Source organism: Biomphalaria glabrata, chromosome 2 (assembly GCF_947242115.1).
Source record: "Biomphalaria glabrata chromosome 2, xgBioGlab47.1, whole genome shotgun sequence".
Lineage (NCBI taxonomy): Eukaryota > Metazoa > Mollusca > Gastropoda > Planorbidae > Biomphalaria > Biomphalaria glabrata.
Genome location: NC_074712.1, coordinates 58,293,606 through 58,313,784, shown reverse-complemented (window position 1 = coordinate 58,313,784; position 20,179 = coordinate 58,293,606). Strand labels below are relative to the sequence as shown.

General features: G+C 35.4%; 1 protein-coding gene across 2 annotated transcripts in view; it reads left to right on the top strand.

The window, feature by feature from the left end:
* Positions 1-20,179, top strand: part of LOC106065621 (proto-oncogene tyrosine-protein kinase receptor Ret-like) — a 206,543-nt gene that overhangs the window by 181,176 nt on the left and 5,188 nt on the right. The window contains exons 14-21 of one of the 2 annotated variants that reach the window (XM_056021661.1): positions 541-688; positions 4,868-4,975; positions 12,603-12,829; positions 15,439-15,561; positions 17,667-17,737; positions 18,272-18,312; positions 19,085-19,181; positions 19,918-20,017. In XM_056021661.1, coding sequence (XP_055877636.1) covers positions 541-688; positions 4,868-4,975; positions 12,603-12,829; positions 15,439-15,561; positions 17,667-17,737; positions 18,272-18,312; positions 19,085-19,181; positions 19,918-20,017 — 915 coding nt within the window. Of the gene's footprint in view, positions 1-540; positions 689-4,867; positions 4,976-12,602; positions 12,830-15,438; positions 15,562-17,666; positions 17,738-18,271; positions 18,313-19,084; positions 19,182-19,917; positions 20,018-20,179 lie in introns of those variants that run through there. The other variant, XM_056021663.1, reaches the window with a different exon arrangement.

The following is a 20,179-nucleotide window of genomic DNA, read 5'->3' as shown; positions in this document are numbered from 1 at the left end:
TATCTATCTATCTATCTATCTATCTATCTATCTATCTATCTATCTATCTATCTATCCATCTATCTGTCTGTCTATCTATCTATCTATCTATATATCTATCTATCTATCTATCTATCTATCTATCTATCTATCCATCTATCTGTCTGTCTGTCTGTCTGTCTGTCTGTCTATCTATCTATCTATCCATCTATCTATCTATCTATCTATCTATCTATCTATCTATCTATCTGTCTGTCTGTCTGTCTGTCTGTCTGTCTGTCTGTCTGTCCGTCCGTCCGTCCGTCCATCCATCCATCCATCTATCCATCCATCCATCTATACATCTATCTATCTATCTATCTATCTATCTATCTATCTATCTATCTATCTATCTGTCTAACGATCTGTCTGTCTGTTTTCTGTATGTGTGTCTGTGTATCTATGTACCAGATTCTGCCATTGTTTCTTTGTATCGTTCACATCTACAACCTTGACATACTTTGGGTCTGTAATGACTGTAATGACTGTAATGACTGTAATTGTGTAAACTGTTGGTTTCAGTTTGAAGACAAATGGGAATTCCCGAGATGTTACCTCACGATAGAACACGTGATCGGGGAAGGAGAATTTGGTCAAGTAGTTAGAGCCCAGGCCTTCATGCTGAATGGTCAAGAAGGGAATACAGTGGTTGCTGTCAAGATGCTTAAACGTGAGTTCAATTCCTTTTTTTTTTTTTTTTGCTCAAGATTCACCTTCACCTTGACCTTGACCTTAGTCTGCTGAAGCGCTGGGACCACACGTGATTAATCAAGGTTAACGTTATCAAAATGGTGTCCTCCGGGCACAATCACGCACACATGTCCAAGACCTTCAACCCTGTATTGGCTTATCTCATACATATGCGAGTGTGTTGTGTATAAATGGGAAACTCATACTCAGCTTCAACATGTATTTACTACTGTTCCACATTAAAAGGGAGGTAATTCATCCGATGATTAAAGTTCTTTAGCCTTTTACTTGCTTCTGTCCACCACGTTGTGTCCCCTTTATTTAGCCACGTTTTAATGTTTTAATAACGGCTTCAAATCCATTTTGGGCAAATTCGAACAAGTGCTTCTTCTTCCCTAGTGCCACTAGAGCGTTGAACGGGTTGTCTGAATCAGAATTAATACTTGGCAGAGTTTGTCTCCAATTAACATGCACGACTAGATTAAAACAGGAGTAGTGTTATCTACTGTTAAATAGTATCTTTGGTCATTCTAATTGGCGAAAACCAAACGTTTCTTCTTTTTTTAAGCTTATAATTACGTAATTATCTTCTCTTTAGAAGGGATGTCTGTAATTCATATGATAAGAAGATAACTCCAGATAAGAGACTATAAAAACAATGAGATGTAGATCTAATTTATAGTCGCGTATAGTTTTGAAGAACGAAAATTTATCATCAAAACTGTGGACTTGTTAAGTCTGCAACGTAAATGACTGATCTTTTTTCAAGCATGTAGGCCTACACCTTTCAAAAAACAAACATTATCCAAATTAAAACTTGGGATAAGAAACAATTTGACATGGCATAAACACATGGACACAAAAGGACTGATGAGTATATTTGCAAAATTTAATGTTGCTACTGAGATTACCAATAAACCCACAGAAGTCACACTATTTTTTAAACATTAACTTAAAGTTAATCCTAGGAGATATCTATACATAGAGGCAAACAACGTGCTATCAGAATTGGATTAGGAAATTCACTTCTAGTGTGAAAACATTCAACAGAATTAATATAGAGAAATCATGAATTATCTTGAATTTTGTTTTTGTAATAATTTTAAAAATCTTTTGTGTGTGACCCTCAGAATCAATAAGATTGCCGACCTGAAGTACTCTACAATAACACAAAAAATGTGGCTTTGATACTAAGATTACTTTCTAATACTTTGTAAATAGTATCTTTGGTCATTCTAATTTGCGAAATCCAAAATTGTCTCCTTTTTTTAAACCTTATAATCAAAGTTTTTTAAAAATCTCGTCACTTATAGGGTTCCCCACCTTCCCCCATTTCTCATTGAATTCTGGGAAAAAACAAATTTCAGACGTAATCAGACGTTCTGTTAGCGAACCAATCAGACATCAAGACATCCAGACGTTCTGTTAGCGAACCAATCAGACATCAAGACATCCAGACGTTCTGTTAGCGAACCAATCAGACATCAAGACATCCAGACGTTGGTCGGGAAAAGCAAAACACTCTCAAAGAGAAGTCCACCAGAAACTACGTGCCGACTCCTGGGAAAAGGAGAAAAACATTTCAAACTTGCCTTTGTAGTTTGTAGTTTGTTTTGTTTTTTAAATCTCCCTCCATTTAAATGTTTAAATGAACCTTTGTGGTTATATTTACTTTAAACATAATATCTACATATAATGTATGTATATAGAACAGATAGGTAAAATAAGTTTTAAAACATATATATATATATATATATATATTGTACACACGCACTTTAGGTGACTGATAGTGAACGCATAATTGTACAACATTAATCCAAAGCGAGACTGTAGCTTAGATAGATCGGATAGATTAAACCAGTGGTTCCCAAACTTTTTTGTCTCGTAGACCCCTTGCTATGTTTTCTGGTTTTCGGTAGACCCCTGCTTAACTTATACCGGTATTGCATTTTTGCAAATTCACCAACTTCATTTTTAAAAGTAAATTCTAAATGTAGTGAGTGGAGGAGTAAATAAGTAATTTAAAGCTACTTAGTTAGAGAGCTCTATCATTTTTATTGATAAAATTCAAATTTATAACCAATTTAAATAAAAATTGATACGTATCACTGAAACTACCAAACACACTGGAAATGTGTTGTTGTTTTTTTTGCAGGTTCATCATCCATTGCGAGGGATTTTATGTTTCATATAGGAAATTGTTGTTTTATGAAGTAGTTCTTTCAACAAAAAATATTAATTAATTGGTCTTAGGTATCACTGTATTTGTAGTTCTTCATCTTTCACGTCTGGCTCAAACATTTGTTCCGCGGAACTGTTTTCTTAAACAGGAGAAGGGGCGAAGTAACTGGTGTCTAAACCAGTACGCTTTGGGAAGGAGGAACTCGTTAGCCTAGGTTGCAACCCACCTATCAGAGGGAAAACAGAATTCAAATCTCTGCTGCCTTTGCAGATATACCCAAACATGGGAACTGTTTCGTGGGTCAATCCCGAAGAAAAATAAGGAGCAGATGATCCTTAGGAAGTATGCAGCACACAGCGCGACACCCAGTCAGAGCCTGCGAGGCCGCTGATCCCAAACTGTATATTTTGTTTGCAAAGAATTACATAAGAAGCTTTTGTTATAACTCATACCACTAATGTGCCTACTGTATTGTTGCTTAAAGAAATGTGTTTAAAATAATATCAGATGTACATTTGTGTAAAATAGTTTTTAAAACTACTTAAACAGCTGGTAAAATCAATGTTTTATCTATGGTGTTTTCCGTATATGGCTATAAGTAAAGAGATTTTTTAAGACCCGCACGCACCATCATCTTCTCTATATGACATTGAAGAGAGATTTTGTTGACTGAACTTTTATCTTTGGGATTTCTAAAGTTTTTCAAATCTTTATCTTTTTATCAGTGTGGCATTGTCTCAATTGATCCTCCATCATGATTATTCATATCATCATAAAAAGGCACTTAGGCAATCGCTTGTTTGACAATCAAGAAATGAATTCCAATTTTAAATAACCAACACTGTATATAATCTACATTTATTTTTGTTACATGTAGAAAAAATTAAGCTATTTAAATAAGTATTGAAATTAAATATAACAATTTTTCGTTTGAATAGCAGGATAAATATTGAAAGGATTAACTAAGGTACAAATCATATATTAGTGTATGAAATAATTACATTGATGAGATGTGAAAATAAAAGTCCCGACCTGCTGAAATGAAATCCATTTTCGTAGACCCCCATGAACATCTCATAGACCCCCAATTTATTTTTTCACAATCGTAGACCCCTTGGAACTCTTCGTAGACCCCTGGGGGTCTATATAGACCACTTTGGGAATCACTGGATTAAACGAACGGACGTGATAGTGACTGAGACTAGACTGTTCTCGTTATTCATAACCCGAACAGGTACACTTCGGTCGTTTCTGATATGCATTAGGTCCCCTTCCTGAACATGAAGCCCCCGACTGAAATTGGTCGTTTTTTGTTGGTGTCTTCAGCTGCCTCAAAAGATAAGGCGCAAATCAAAGCATCGCTCGCCTCTCTTATGCCACTTAATCTGATAGCCTTCTTCAATTCGGGGTCCCGAACATCATCAATAAACGCGTCCTTTATGAGAACGTCTAAGATCTCTTGGGTCAGGGTCGGATAAGCCAGGCGTGCAAGTCGTTCGATATCTGCCACCTATTCCTGTAGTGTCTCTCCTGGTTTTTGCTGCCGAGTCTTCAATTGCGCCCAATAAACCTCCTTCATGTGTTCGTCCCCAAATCGTAATTCCATTGTTCTAACAAGGCCTCGTAATCTTGCTGGTCGTAATCAGGAGGCCGCGGGAAATCTGTTATAAGTTATAAAATGGTTTAATTTAATAATTTACACCTAGAATTAGCGCGGGGCCTATGAAAATGCGGGACCACTGCGGTCGCAAAGGGTTGCAGTGCTCTAAGGCCGGCCCTGCATAATAGCGGCGTATGCTACGCCGTGGTCCACTAGTAATTTTTCTTTTTTTTTTACATTTTGTTCCAATGCTTTGGCGGGCCGGATAGAAGCACGTCGCGGGCCGTAGTTTGGGCATCGCTGATCTAAATGATTAAGACAAACATGTCCAAAAGATTGTTAAGTTTGTATTATTGTGTTCTTTTTTTTTTTAACAGCTGATGCTTCCGGAGCAGAATACCAAGACCTTGTCTCCGAGTTTCAGCTCCTGAAAGAAGTGGATCACCCAAATGTTATTAAACTGTTAGGCGTGTGTACACAAAAAGGTAAAGTACAATTGAGTGCCAGCCATGATACTTGCACGTAGACTTCACATAAAATTCAAATACACATTACATGATAGATATATAAACACACCAAGGTAAAATACAAATCTTTGTTTATGTGTTAGCCTATGTACAGATACATGTGAAATACTATTCAATGATAGATCTAATCGATTTTAATTAGGCTGTAATGTAAACAGAATGCTGTTGAACTAAATCACTATTACTTCAGTTTGTAGCTTCAACATTAAAATGTATATTGAATTTACAAAAAAACAAGATTACAAAGAGAGTTTGTGTTACACAAACTCAGAGGCGGCCCCCGTCGAAGTCGGATCCCTGTCGGATCTGCATATTCGCAAATAATATTCAAGAGGTGATTTAATTTTGATGTAAAATGTTTTACACGTTTCGGATGTTCCTTCAGAGTTGAAGATAATTACTTCCTAGTCCAAACCTCCCGCAGGACGACGGGGGATGGGAGCGGGCAGGGTTTGAACCCTGGGCCATCCATAAATCTGAACGACAGTCCAGCGCGCAAACCGCACGACCAGGCAGCCATCCGATGGTCAAAAGTAATAATATTTCAAAGATTCATTTGCCGTAAATTTAAATTTAAATTTAATAAAAAAAATAGTAGATTAGTTTTAGTATATTAAAACATTACAATATTGATCAAAACGTTTGGAAATGAAAATCTACACTTTTTTTTTACACTTTAAGTTTAGAAATTGAAATTCTACATCTTAATCTAGTCTATTTTAGTCTAAACTAGATCTAGAAATTCTAGATCTAGACTCTAAAATAATTTTAATTAGAATATAAATCCAGATCTAGATATACTGTAATAAAAATCTAGATCTAGTTTAAAAAATCTAGATTAGATCTAAATCAAGATATCATTCCTTTTTTAAACGCGAGTCACATAACGAGGCTTAATAAACATTACTATACCGAGTTCTTTTTTCATTTCATTTGAAGAATTAATTCCATATAACGTCAGAGGGAAAAAAAAAACACTACGTCACACGGCCTAGCTAGACTAAAAATCGCCTTCATCTATAAGAGCCATTTATCGAGTGTTCATAGACTTTGGTGCACCGAGTGCGTTCTTTTAGCATTTCATTTAAAGAATTCATTCCATATGACGTCAAAGGAAAAAAAACACTACGTCACAAGGCCTAGCTAGACTAAAAATCACCTTTATCAACACGAGCCATTTCTCGAGTGTTCATAGACATTGGTGCACCGAGTGCGTTCTTTTAGCATTTCATTTAAAGAATTCATTCCATGTGACGTCAAATGAAAAAAAAAACACTACGTCACACGGCTTAGTTAGACTAAAATATGTTTTCATTAATACAAGCAATTTTTTCGAGGGTTAATAGACATTGGTGCACCGAGTGCGTTCTTTTAACATTACATTTAAAGAGTCCATTCATATGAGGTCAAAGAAAAAAAATTCCATTACCTCACAATAGGCTAGTACCGGTACCATAAAAAAAAATGTCTTTATTTACACGAGATATTTAACGAGGGCTCATAGACATTGGTGCACTGAGTTCTAATAGATATTATTTAAAAAGGATCAAAGCCACATTGTTTTTGCGTTTTGTCTGTCAGTCGGTCTGTCCGTTATCTTGATATAAAAAAAACAACTAAAAGTTATTAAAAATTGATTAACCTTTATTTTACGTTTCAAAACATCGCAATTATTTTTAGGTATGAACACAATTGAAAAGTTTATATAATAGATTGTTCCGGATGTTTGTATAAATAGTAAAAGAAAAAGAGAATTTCAGATAAATGTAATACCGTTAATTAAATTTTTTGGATGGTCTCGTATAAAAATTAGATGTACTACAGCCACGTGGAGAGATTTTCATACCTTACTTTGGTGTTTGGATTCTGTTTTCCTTAAAAATCGGAACATAATATTAACGATAATTAGATTTTTTAATGTTTTAGGTAGAAAGTTAAATGTACTGTAAGAGAGTAGTGAGTTAAAATATTTTTCATAAAAATCCGTAAAAACATTATTTCGTAAATGAGAAGATTATTTGTTTATTAATTAGAAGAGGGAGTTCAAACAATTATTTGGCGTTAGTAGATTTTTAAATAAATTCGGAAATTTCTGGCGACGATTTGTAAGAAACAAAATCCGGAACTTTCTTTATCGATTACAAAACTTCTATGTTATGTTTTACAAGAAAATTAAATGTCTAAAAAGTAATTTTCAGTAATCAATTCTAGTAAATTACTTTTTTTAAAAGCCTTATGCGATTTCAAACAATCATTAGGCATAATTCATGTTTTATAAAACAATATCCGGAACATTTTTACACTTAATGAAATATAAGTCAGTATAGAGATTATGATTTAGCATTAATATGCTATTTACATAAAAAACGGAACAACATATTATTGATAATGTGTTTTTGCAACGTTTAAGCATTGAAATTGAATGTAATATAAGTTAGAAGAGCAAACAAACATTTGTTGGCGTTGATTAGTTTTGCACACAAAAATCCGGAACAATCAATTTTAGATACTTAAAACTATTGAGATGTTATGGGAGGAACATTAAAGGGTAAATCAGATTTTCAATAGCTTTTAGAGTTCTAGTTTTTTAAATCTAATCGTGACGGACAGACCGACCAACAGACAAAACGCACAAAAATAAGCTTCTTTTATTCGGATGGGGGCACTAAACAAAAAATAAATAAAATCTGATTTTTTAAAAAAGTTTAAGGAATAGGTTTAGCACCTGATCATGTTGCGACGTTACGCTACTGCACGAAAATCGCTGCATAAAAAGTCCATTTAAAAAAATGTGCGTGATATTTGCATACAAAGTGCATTATTAGCCTTTATAAACAAACAGAAATGTTTTCTTTTAATTTTAGCAGCTAGTTGACCAGAAAAAACGTCTTTAACTATTATTTGTATTTGTTGTAAACATTTCCTGTACATTTTAAAAATATATTTGACTTAGTGATACTGAAAATACACAAAAATTGTCCATCTTTGTTAGCATATTGTAACATTGCCTCCCTTACATTTACGTAATTGTTTTAGAATTGGTGTATTTTTATGAAAAAATCGCTTGCATAATTAATTTTATAAATTAAACGGTTTGCTTTTAGAAAACCAAAAGTAGCCGTTGCACCTAAACTTTTCAAGCCGGATTTAATGATGAAATAATATTTTTCATATCTCTTCTAGTTTTCGAGATCTGAGTGTGACAGACGGACAGACGGACAGACGGACAGACGGACATTTTGCACAAACCTAATAGCGGCTTTTTCCCCTTACGGGGACCGCTAAAAATGAGAGAACTGTACGAGCTGCTTATTCAAGGATATCAACAACTTTAATACATACATCAACCCAATAACAGTTATTTTGATTTTTTTTTTATTGCCCGATGGGATCAACTTAGTCAGTGAAAACCTGGCCAAGTTTCATTACACGAAAAACTAACGCAAAAAATAAAGTTCATTGATAACCATACAACAATGTAAACTAAACCTGTAGATTCTTATTTCATTAGATTTTATCTTCAACATTTGACAGAATGAAAAAAAAAATATATTCCTGTGTTGTTTTTTTGTTTTTTTTATATTTTAATGTTATCTGTGTCAAATTCAGGGCTTCCGTTGCGTGATAAAAAAAAAATAAGTTGATGAACTGGAGAAATGAATGACTCTAATCATTTCAATGTATATTAGTTTTAAAAAAAAAAAAGGTTTGATCAAGGCCGGTTTTATTATTTAGAAGAAATTAAAATCTTTGAGGTGGAAACGTGTGAACGATTAACGTCAAATTGTGTGTTTTCGTTATCCTGTTCTTGACGGGTCTAATTGCTAGTCTGGTTTCTGAGCAAAACTGTAACATAGGATGAATCCTAAAACTTATACTGTGTTATCTCTAATATAGGCGTTTCAAGGTAATATAATACAAATTAAAAAAAAAAAAAACTTTAAAAAATCTTTTTAAAGAAAGGCTTATCGAAAGGGAAGAACTCATTTACAACTATATCTCTCAATCATGTAGAAGTTATTTACCTCTTCGATATCAAACAAAATTAATAATTTATTAATCCAATAATTAATCGACTTATTGGTTAATTTTTTTTAATTTATTCATGTTTTGTTAGTTACAATAAATGATTGTTTAAGGTTTCAACTTGATCTGAGAATAGGTGTGGGAGAAATCCTTTGAACAATTATATAAGGGGACCAAACACTACATGTTTAGCCTTATATGGGGATATTGAAGGATTAATTTCCCTTGTCGGCATCAAACAAAATAATTAATTACTATAATAATTAATTACTAGTAGTTAATTTACTAGTTGTTGCTTTTTTATTGACTCGTGTCTTGTCTATGTCAATGAATATTTTTTGCTAAGTTTTTACTTGATCCTAGAATGGGTTTGGGAGAAATAATGTGTACAAACCTTTTATCAAACAGACAGACAGACAGAGGGAATGATAAAATGATTTAAAATTATTGTCCTATATTTAACGATATAGTTTTCTTGCTTTGTTTTTGTTGTTTTGATTTACTGTCTTTTTTTTTAAACTCTGTTTTGTTTCGATACTTTTCGGTTATTTTTGCAGCAGAATGTTTTTAAATTCGTTTTACTTCACTGCAAAGTGGTGTCTGAAACTTCGAAATATAGAACTGCAGTCATTATTGGCGACTAGTGACATCAAGTAGTGAATAAGGAATGACTCGTTTGTTGGTCAACAGCTCGTACAAGAATAATAGTAATAAAAATAATAATCTTAACTGTCCGTATGAATCAGTTGAAACATTCAAGTGCACATTTTAGGTTTGACTTCTTCAAAACCAATTTACGCAACACAACAGACTTTGTTAATCGTCGTTATCTTCTTGCGTTTAGAATTCTGTTTGATGAAATAAATCAACTCCCGACGACGGGGGCCTTGGGGACATGTGGACGTTATTGTTTCGTTTTGTAATTTAATATTTACCTTAACGAAAAAGGTTCGTCTACTTGTCGAAACAGCTAATCAGTGTTCAGTCTCTCCTGGGGCAAAAATCGACATACAACCAATTTAATTTGACGCCATTAAAAACAACAACAAAAACTTAAGATAAGAAATGAAATGATGTGCTGCTTTTTTTTTTCTTTGTCCAATCCTAGCAGACATACAAAATGGCTACCACTGAACTATTTCTCTAAACGCAGCTAATGTAGGTCAGATCGGACACGACGATCATCTAACAGAGTTATAGATTAGTATGACCTTGACCTTGTTTGAAATACTATTTCGGTGCCATAAGTGTCTGCCGATATTAACATAGATTGCATTTCAAAATGTAATGAACAGGTTTGGTGTGGATGTTTTCTGGTGTTCCTTTCAGTTAGCTCTGTTCTCGACCACTTATAGCGAGTGGTGCTGAGAGCGAGGACGGTGCGCTGTGTACACGGCACGGCCCGGTTTTCCCATTCAGTCAACCAATATGGCCGCCTACCGTTGGGTGCCCTCAGACATGACAGGGGTGAAGAGCCCCATGTCCAGGCCTGGTGGTTGGATAAAAGCCTTTCTAACCATCAACGGGATAATGGCGCCTCCGGCGCCGATTCCCTACTGGACTTCGTCGAAGGTGTTCCTTTCAGAACTGAAGATCCAAACCAAAACCTGCCGCGTGCGCTTGACCCGTTTATCGTCCCAACCAACAGCGCTCTCTATTTCTATCCCGACTTTCCTGAGATTCGAACCAGAACGCTCCCCCGCCTTATTTTTACATTTATAGGAACGACCATGTGTAGATTAGTCATCTCTATTCTGTATTTTATTACTCCGAGTTATGCGACTCATTTTGAATCACGTTGGAGAGTAAAAACAGCTACATACAAAAGTTGTTGTTTTTTTATCTTCCTGTACGAAGCTAACGAACTCACGATTATTTCAGAGAGCGATTTCTTCCCTCTTTATTAACTAATGAATTAGGGGCCTATCGACTATTTATAAGATCGATTACTTCGCTCTCAATAACTAACGAATGATAGATTGAAAAAAAAAGGAAAAATTATACCTAGTCCCGATTCCCCAATTCTTCCGCCCCCCCCCCCCCGAAAAAAAATTCTGTATAAATCGTCTCTTGTTATATGATATAGATCCAGTCCTGGAAACATTGAAATAGAGTGGTCTAGACTAGAATACTGGATCTAGTAAGAGATATAGGCCCTACATACTAGTGATATTATGTATTAAAACATTGTATACGTATTATATACATCGAAGAAATTTAAGGTTCCACGAACGCTACCATCAAAGATGCCCTTCGCACCATAATGGGCATACGCTGGCAAGACTACATTATTAATCACTATAGTCTGTTGTGGGCAGTATAGAAGCACTAATTACCATTCGACAGCTGCGCTGGGTTGGACACCTGTCCCGCATGGGAGACGACCTCATACCAAAGGCGATCTTCTTTGGCGAGCTTAAGGGAGGACGGCGTTACATAGGTGCCCCCTGTAAGCGCTATAAAGATCAACCTAAGCGCCATTTTCGCCCTCACTGGCAAAGAGGAAAGTACCTGGCAGCAGATGTCGCAAATAATTTTAGCCGTCCAGATAATGATTCCTACATATAATGGTACGCAAAATGTTACTGAACGTCCATTGATGTGATCAGCGCGGTGGTAAAGTGGTAAAGCCATTGGCTTACGAGCCGAAGGTTCCGGGCTCAAATCCTGATGAAGACTAAGGTTTCAGGATCCTTTTTCCTTCAGCATCTCTAATGGGTACCTAACATTACTTGGGGAAAAGTAAAGGCGGTTGGTCGTTGTGCTGGCCACATGACACTCTCGTTAACCGTGGGTCACAGAAATAGATGACTTTTACATCTTCTGCCCCATGGATCACAAGGTCTGAAAGGAGAACTTTACTTTTTTACTTATGTGTAAGTTGTGAGTTTTGGCTAAAAGCAATTAACTACACAATATCAAGTGACTTGGCTAAATTTAAGTCATTGGTTAACAAGCATGACTAGATGCCTGACGCATATGACGTAATCATCTTTTTTTTTTTTGAAGTAACGTCTGTATAATATAAGATTAGATAAGATTACGAGATGATTAAAAAGTGAACCATTAAATTCAGAACCAGAAATTCACATGGTTTTACTCATTTCGTGAAGTAAATTATTTTAAAATAGCTAATTGAGTGCTCCTTCTTCCCCAACGTCATTAGAGAATAGAATGGGTTGCCTGAATCAGCCAGGAAAACCAACTACTTAGCAGAGTTTAATTCATTGATAAACATGCATGGCTGCCTGGTTGTGCGGTTTTGCGCGCTGGACTGTCGTTTGGATTTATTGATGGTCCCGGGTTCAAACCTTGCCCGCTTCCATCCCCCGTCGTCCTGCGGGAGGTTTGGACTAGGAAGTAAACTATCTTCAACTCTGAAGGAACATCCGAAACATGTAAAACATGCATGACTAGATTGACACATGAAATGCGTAGGACGTATTTATCTTCTTTTCTGGAGTAACGTCTGTTAACATATAAGATAAGAAGATAAGAACAGTGTTGGATCCAACGATTCCAATTAAAACCTTTCTAAAAATTGTTTGATCTCCTTTAGGGCCCTTGTACGTTATTGTAGAGTACTGTCAGCTGGGCTCCCTCAGAAGCTTCCTGCGTGGCGCCAAGCTGAAGAGTAAAGCCCGAAGCTGGGAGGACAAACAGAGAATTGGGGGCACTGATGGCAGCTCTCAGGTCACTTCCACTACTCGGACCTTGACCTTTAGAGATTTACTTTCCTTCGCCTGGCAGATCGCTAAAGGGATGGACTATTTGGCGAGTCTGAAGGTAATGTTGTTCTTTTACAAAGTTTATTCTAACTCACTTCGTCTGTTTGTCTGTCTGTCTGGGAGAATTCTTTTACACACTTTTTTCTGTCACTTCACAATGATGGACCTCATTCACCAACAGTAAACAAACAACATTTAGCCACGTGGTGCTCTATCTCTTCTATATAATTTACGATCTCATGTTTAATTCATGATGGTTGTCACGTGACAGTTTTTTCCGTTGTTTTATCAATAAGATCACGTGACTAAATGTTGTTTGTTTACGATTGGTGAATGAGGTCCATTCTGGATCAAGTTGAAAGTTTGCACATTTATTCATTGTCGAGACACAAAGTGGCATCACCGTATCCTGGCATTCCACCAGAAAGATTATTTCCCTTGCTTAGTACTGGTTACAGGATGGACCGACCAGACGACAACCCTGAAGAATTGAAAGAAATTCACATTGATTTGTTCACATTCGAGATGAATCTTTGATTGAAGCATAACATTAAACACTGGAAGATAATTTTAAAAAAAAAGATCAATTAATCAATTAGTGGTAAATAATTAATTTTTGTTTTATATACAAAAAATGGAGATAAACCTTGAGAGATATGGCAGCTATTGTGCGGTGCTTTTTCTTATATAGGCCCTTTTTATATACTTCGATTGTTTTGTTTGTTTATTTGTTGTTGTTTTTCTTTAAGCGGAAAAGGGGGGGGGGTCAGAGAAATCCTTTATTAGAGGCAAACGAAACTATTCCTTCAGATGATTGTGTTGATTAATCTATTTTTTAAAAAGTAGTGATAAGAGACTTTTATTGAATATTTTACAAAGGCAATCACATTTTTTTTTTAGAAATCTAAATAGTCAACACAAATGGAATATAGAACTGGGGTAAATATCTGAGCCAACCAGGACCTCAGTTATTTGAAGAATATAAATTTCAGAGTGTTTTGAGATAGAAATTATTGCAATATTATTTCAGTCTTGGCGTGTACAAAAAAATGATCAACATATTTTAATGTGTGTTTTAATCAGTGAGACGTGAAAAAAAAAAGTGGAAGGTCACGGCCGCTGGCATCGATATCTTCAGGGTCCATCATGGAGTGTTGCAGGTGGATACAGAAGTTTGGCGCTGCCATGATTGCGTCATCAAAATGGGATATTGAGAAATTTTGAGACCAGAAACTGTCATAACTATCTTGACTCATATCGATGTTTACGAAAAAAAAAAGATTTAGGAGGGAAGTTAGCTGTGTCGTCAGCGCACTGCTATTTTTTTCAATGGATACCATAAGATTTTGATTAGTCAGTTTAACTAGGGTTAAGTTCTCTGTTAGCTGGGCTGAGACTATTTTTTTAAAATCTGCTCATGTCCGTCCCTTTGTGGTGCTGATTATCCTTCAAAGTTAGAAAGTCATCAACATTTACCATTGCATGTCAGTCCGCGGTAATCGACTAGACCGTAACCCGTTTGATCGTCAAAGAGCTGAGCCGAAGGCTCTTCTAGCTCCAGGTTTGAAAAAAAAAAACCTGTTAATAATAACAGCTAAAAAAACAACTGTTTGAACAACCGTTCCTTCTGGAAGAGATCCAAGTCAATGCCTTTACAAAGCATTGCTATTTCCGATATATCTGGCACTAGAATGCATGGCCGAAAGCCGAGTACACCGGGAACTTCCGCCATTTTCCTCCGCTCCGTGCAATGGGCAAGCTCTCGCCTTCCTTTGGACACTCCCACAGGAGTTTTGTTTTGCTATTCATTTAGCCTACCACTTCCTCTAATGGTCGTTTCCTCCCGAGTGCAACTTTGGGGCAGAACAGCGTACCCGGGAGACCGTAACCCTCGTGATTGAGTCAATCTTTAGTAGACCGTGACTTATTTGGTTGAGTCGGTCTTGAGTAAACGGCTGAACATAAAACAATATAAGTCAAAGTTAATTAGGTTGGGAGCAATATACATTTCAATGAACAAATCACCCCCCCCCCCTATAAAAACAAACAAACAACGTCGAGTATAATGGAACTGAGCCTCTGCGGTCTCGTTCTGCACTGTGGACAAAAGTTTCCAAGGGCCGGGTAGCACTGGCCGGATTTGGCCCGCGGATCGTAGGCTGTGCATCGCTGGTATAAGTCTTAGTTTTGTCCTTATTTCAGGGACACTATTTCGATTTTTTAAGTTGGTTAAATAAGAGGCGAATGTTGACGGGCAGGATGCGCTCATAGTATGTTCCATTCTTATCTTCTCTCTTTCTTTTCTTCGGGTACAAATCCTAATTTGTGTCCAGAATAAATGCATATTCTACACACTTCCAATTAGTCTTCTTGGCTGTCGTCTATCTATCTAAAAGACAAGCATTATCAAAGGTTTCCGTTAAACTACAAGTTGTAATCAGCCAAGTTCAAACACACCTCCTTATGGTTTGAACCTATAAGCATAGCACTTCTTCAAGGGTATTTTAAGTTGTTATCAGCCAAGTTCAAACACAGCTCCTTATGGTTTGAACCTATAAGCATAGCGCTCCTTCAAGGGTAGTTTACACTAAGACGAAATTATTATTTTTGCGATGTTTTGTGTTTGTGTGTCTCAATGTATCACTGATTGTGTTTCTACGTCAACAGATTGTCCACCGTGACTTAGCGGCCAGAAATGTTTTGGTCACTGAAGGGTTAAAGATGAAAATTTCAGATTTTGGACTTAGTCGAGATGTTTACGAAGCAGACGCCTACCTGAAAATGAGCAAGGTGAGGGTCATATTAGGTTTAAGTTCACTTTAGTATAAGCTTATTAAAGACTTAAATACTGGAAGATATCTTACTTTTGACTTTGACAATGTACTTTTTTCTGTAACTCAGTGGTTCCGAGACTTTTTCCTTCACGGAACACTTTGCACATTATTTTGCACAGTATTTACTGGAACATTTAGCTTATTTTTAGAGAGGTTAATTCACGTGGTGGCCTAGTAGTTAATTATCACAGAAGTTCGTGGAATACCTATTCAGACCTTGAAGAACACTAGGTTTCCTCTGAGCACAGTTCGGGAAACACTGCTTTAACTGATAGACCTAAAACTATCATGACCCAGAAACAGAATTATTTTATTTTCATGGGCTATAATTAATTCAAGGACAGCGAAAATGGCGGTAAAATATAACAATGCATGTGCTATGATGTAATAATCTATACCACCTTTCTGACCAAACTGCTAGTGCATTAAAACCTAATTAGTTGGACAGAAAAAAAAATCGCAAATCGTCAGTAAAAATCCTTAAGATGTAAAGGTCATCTGTTTCTGTGGGCCACGGTTCAACGAGGGTGGCATGCCCTATAGATCGCAAGGTCTGAAAGTGGAACTTTAATTTGACTTTGTTTACGTACGACAAAGAAGTTCTTCGTCTTACACTGACATTGGAATTTTCATACATGGCGGGGGGGGGGGGGGGGGAAACTATAAATAGAAATCTTTTCGGTGTATCCGATGTACACAATGAAAGGACATGCTGATACGCTAGGTTTCTTAAAGGTCTATGATAGTGATACTGTGCACTGTTTAGCTCTGCAGAGTTAAATGTTCTAGGTTTCTTAAAGGTCTATGATAGTGATACTGTGCACTGTTTGGCTCTGCAGAGTTAAATGTTCTAAGTTTCTTAAAGGTCTATGATATTGATAATGTGCACTGTTTAGCTCTGCAGAGTTAAATGTTCTAGGTTCCTTAAAGGTCTATGATATTGATACTGTGCACTGTTTAGCTCTGCAGAGTTAAATGTTCTAGGTTCCTTAAAGGTCTATGATAGTGATACTGTGCACTGTTTAGCTCTGCAGAGTTAAATGTTCTAAGTTTCTTAAAGGTCTATGATAGTGATAATGTGCACTGTTTAGCTCTGCAGAGTTAAATGTTCTTAGTTTCTTAAAGGTCTATGATAGTGATACTGTGCACTGTTTAGCTCTGCAGAGTTAAATGTTCTAAGTTTCTTAAAGGTCTATGATAGTGATACTGTGCACTGTTTAGCTCTGCAGAGTTAAATGTTCTAGGTTCCTTAAAGGTCTATGATAGTGATAATGTGCACTGTTTAGCTCTGCAGAGTTAAATGTTCTAGGTTCCTTAAAGGTCTATGATAGTGATACTGTGCACTGTTTAGCTCTGCAGAGTTAAATGTTCTAAGTTTCTTAAAGGTCTATGATAGTGATAATGTGCACTGTTTAGCTCTGCAGAGTTAAATGTTCTAGGTTACTTAAAGGTCTATGATATTGATAATGTGCACTGTTTAGCTCTGCAGAGTTAAATGTTCTAGGTTCCTTAAAGGTCTATGATATTGATACTGTGCACTGTTTAGCTCTGCAGAGTTAAATGGCCTAGGATCTTCCGTTTGTAGCACAAAATCATTTCCCTATGTGCAAACCAGTGAACTTTCAGTCAATTACTTAAAACTTATTTAAAAACAAATGGGCAACTAACTTGTGGTTGTAAAGAGAATTGGATACGAAGATGGTCTGCCACGCATTGAAATAGAGTTTTAAAATTACAGCTCAATTTTTTTTTTATTCATTTGGCAACAGTGAGGTTTTGCTTCTGTCACCGTACATTGTTTTGTTCATCGTGACATTTTCCCAAAACACTTTTGTAACTAATATATGGTGCGTGATACGTTTAAAAACAGACAACACATGTTCTGTGCTAACTTAATTTCATTTGCAAATAGTTCCAACTTTAAAAGTTTATATTCATTTAGAATCAGTTGTTGCAATTGTGAAAAAACATTTTGAAAATTGTGTTGGAAAGGCCAACACCCGGACACTAAAAAAAAAAAGAGTACATAAATATCAATTGCAGTTTATCATTTATTTCCAGGGCCGTATGCCAGTTAAATGGATGGCCCCTGAGTCTCTGTATGCACAGATCTACACCATGAAAAGTGATGTGTAAGTTGTTGTTGTTGTTTACCGGAAATTTGTTTTGCACATTCATTATTGGGTTAAATTTTTTTTTTTTGGTAAATAAATATACCAGACTCAAGCACCTTGATTTAAAAAAAAATACACACTAAATGTAATAATTTGATAAAATAAATAACTAATACACAATCTTTATAAATGAGTAAAAAAGTTCCATATAAGTAGGCTATGTGAAATGATACTTCTGTATCAGGGTTAAATCAAGTTGCAGTTATTGCCAACATTATTCATTTTAAAATATATATCATTAAGTTCCAGTCAGTGCAGGAGTTACCTATACACAACACAAGCTATAGCTGGGGCACTCGCTTCCTTGGGGCTCCAAAAAATGGTTAAAGGGATTTTTTTTCATCATTTTGAAGGGAGAGCAAATTGGGGAAAATACTTTACAAGGGGCCCTATTTCAAGTTGAAGTCCAGACCTGGTTTGTTGTAGCTAAGTGTTCACAAATCAATACACATGATTTATTTTGATTCTTCTGTCTTTCTTAATGCCGCTAAGATGGTCCTATGGAATTGTCTTGTGGGAAATTGTTACACTAGGTAAGATTATATTGTTTCCTTGAAATGGAAAGATGTAGGTGTGAGAATATTTGCTGTTCTTTGATTAACTGTTTCTTGATTTACTGTTTCTTGATTTACTGTCTCATCCAAGTTGATAAAACAGATTGACAATGTTAGAAACATCAGATTTACATTGTTGAAACAAATAGATCTACAATGTTAGAAACATCAGATTTACATTGTTGAAACAAATAGATCTACAATGTTAGAAACATCAGATTTACATTGTTGAAACAAATAGATCTATAATGTTAGAAACATCAGATTTACATTGTTGAAACAAATAGATCTACAATGTTAGAAACATCAGATTTACATTGTTGAAACAAATAGATCTATAATGTTAGAAACATCAGATTTACATTGTTGAAACAAATAGATCTACAATGTTAGAAACATCAGATTTACATTGTTGAAACAAATATATCTACAATGTTTGAAACAAATGGATTTGATTACATTATAAACACTTTATTAAATATCTTATACCAATGCGACTGTAGTATCCTTCAGACTCATAAGTTATGGTCTGATTGTATTATTTCATTCATCTATATTTAGGTTATTCTTTTATTATTATTGTTGTCATTATTACTGCAAATAATAAAAAATATATAATATATATACTGGTATTTTAGGAACTCAATTTTTTTTAGAAACTTTTAAAATTTAATTCACACCAAACAAAATGTGTAAAATGTTTTTTGTTTTTTTTTATTAAATTCATTGTTTGTTTTGTTCTTAAACAAAGGGGCATCACCATATCCTGGCATTCCACCAGAAAGATTATTTCCCTTGCTTAGTACTGGTTACAGGATGGACAGACCAGACGACTGCCCAGAAGAATTGTAAGATGCTCACATTGATTTGTTCACATTTGTTTGTTTATCTCATTGAAGTTTTCTGTTCAAAAAGATGAACATTTGATTGAAGCATAACATGAAGGGAATCAGTGGAACTCTTTTGTTTAGGCATTCAACAATTGTTATTAAAATTTACCACTAATTGTTTTGCTTTACTTAAATTTGAAATTTCCCCCTAAATAGTCTTATTATTGTTATTCTTATTACTCTTACATACTTCGAGTTCTATTTCTTTACTAGTATCACTATTACTATTTTTATACAGATCATTATTGTTAAAAGTGGCATTAAAATAATTAGTATTATTATTATTATCATTATAGTTATGATCAGCATTATGACAATTATTACTAACATAAATTAAAATTAAATTATACCTTTTATATAGCGCTACTTTCATGCTAATAGCATGCTCAAAGCGCTACGGTCCAATCAAATGTGTGGACCATGGGGGGAGGGAGTGAGAGAAGGTTTTTCCTTGCCACCTTTAGGCGCTAAGTATAATATAATTATTAAATATTATTATAGCAATTATAATCATCATTATTACACTTATTATTACCATTATCATGACTATGATTTTAAATAGTTTACATCTGCATGTAATGGTCCATTGCCACACAATTTGAATAAAACATAGAAGATAAGAAGAAGAACACCTTTAAATCCATGTAGGTAGCTGATACAAGCACATTTGTTTTTTATCTTTTCAAATACAAAGGTATGCAATAATGCAGAAATGCTGGAAAGGGGAACCAGAAAACAGACCAAACTTCTCTACATTGAGAGACATACTGGATCATCTACTGCAACAGAAAACAGTAAGTATGCAAACAGGTCATACCACAGTCACTTAATAGTTAGTAAGAAGTGACTAGAATATACCTACTATTATAGGCCTACTATAAAGTAAAAGCAAACTACCCATTTTAGACCTTGTGATCTTTGGGGCAGATGATGTAAAGGTCATCTGTTTCTGTGGT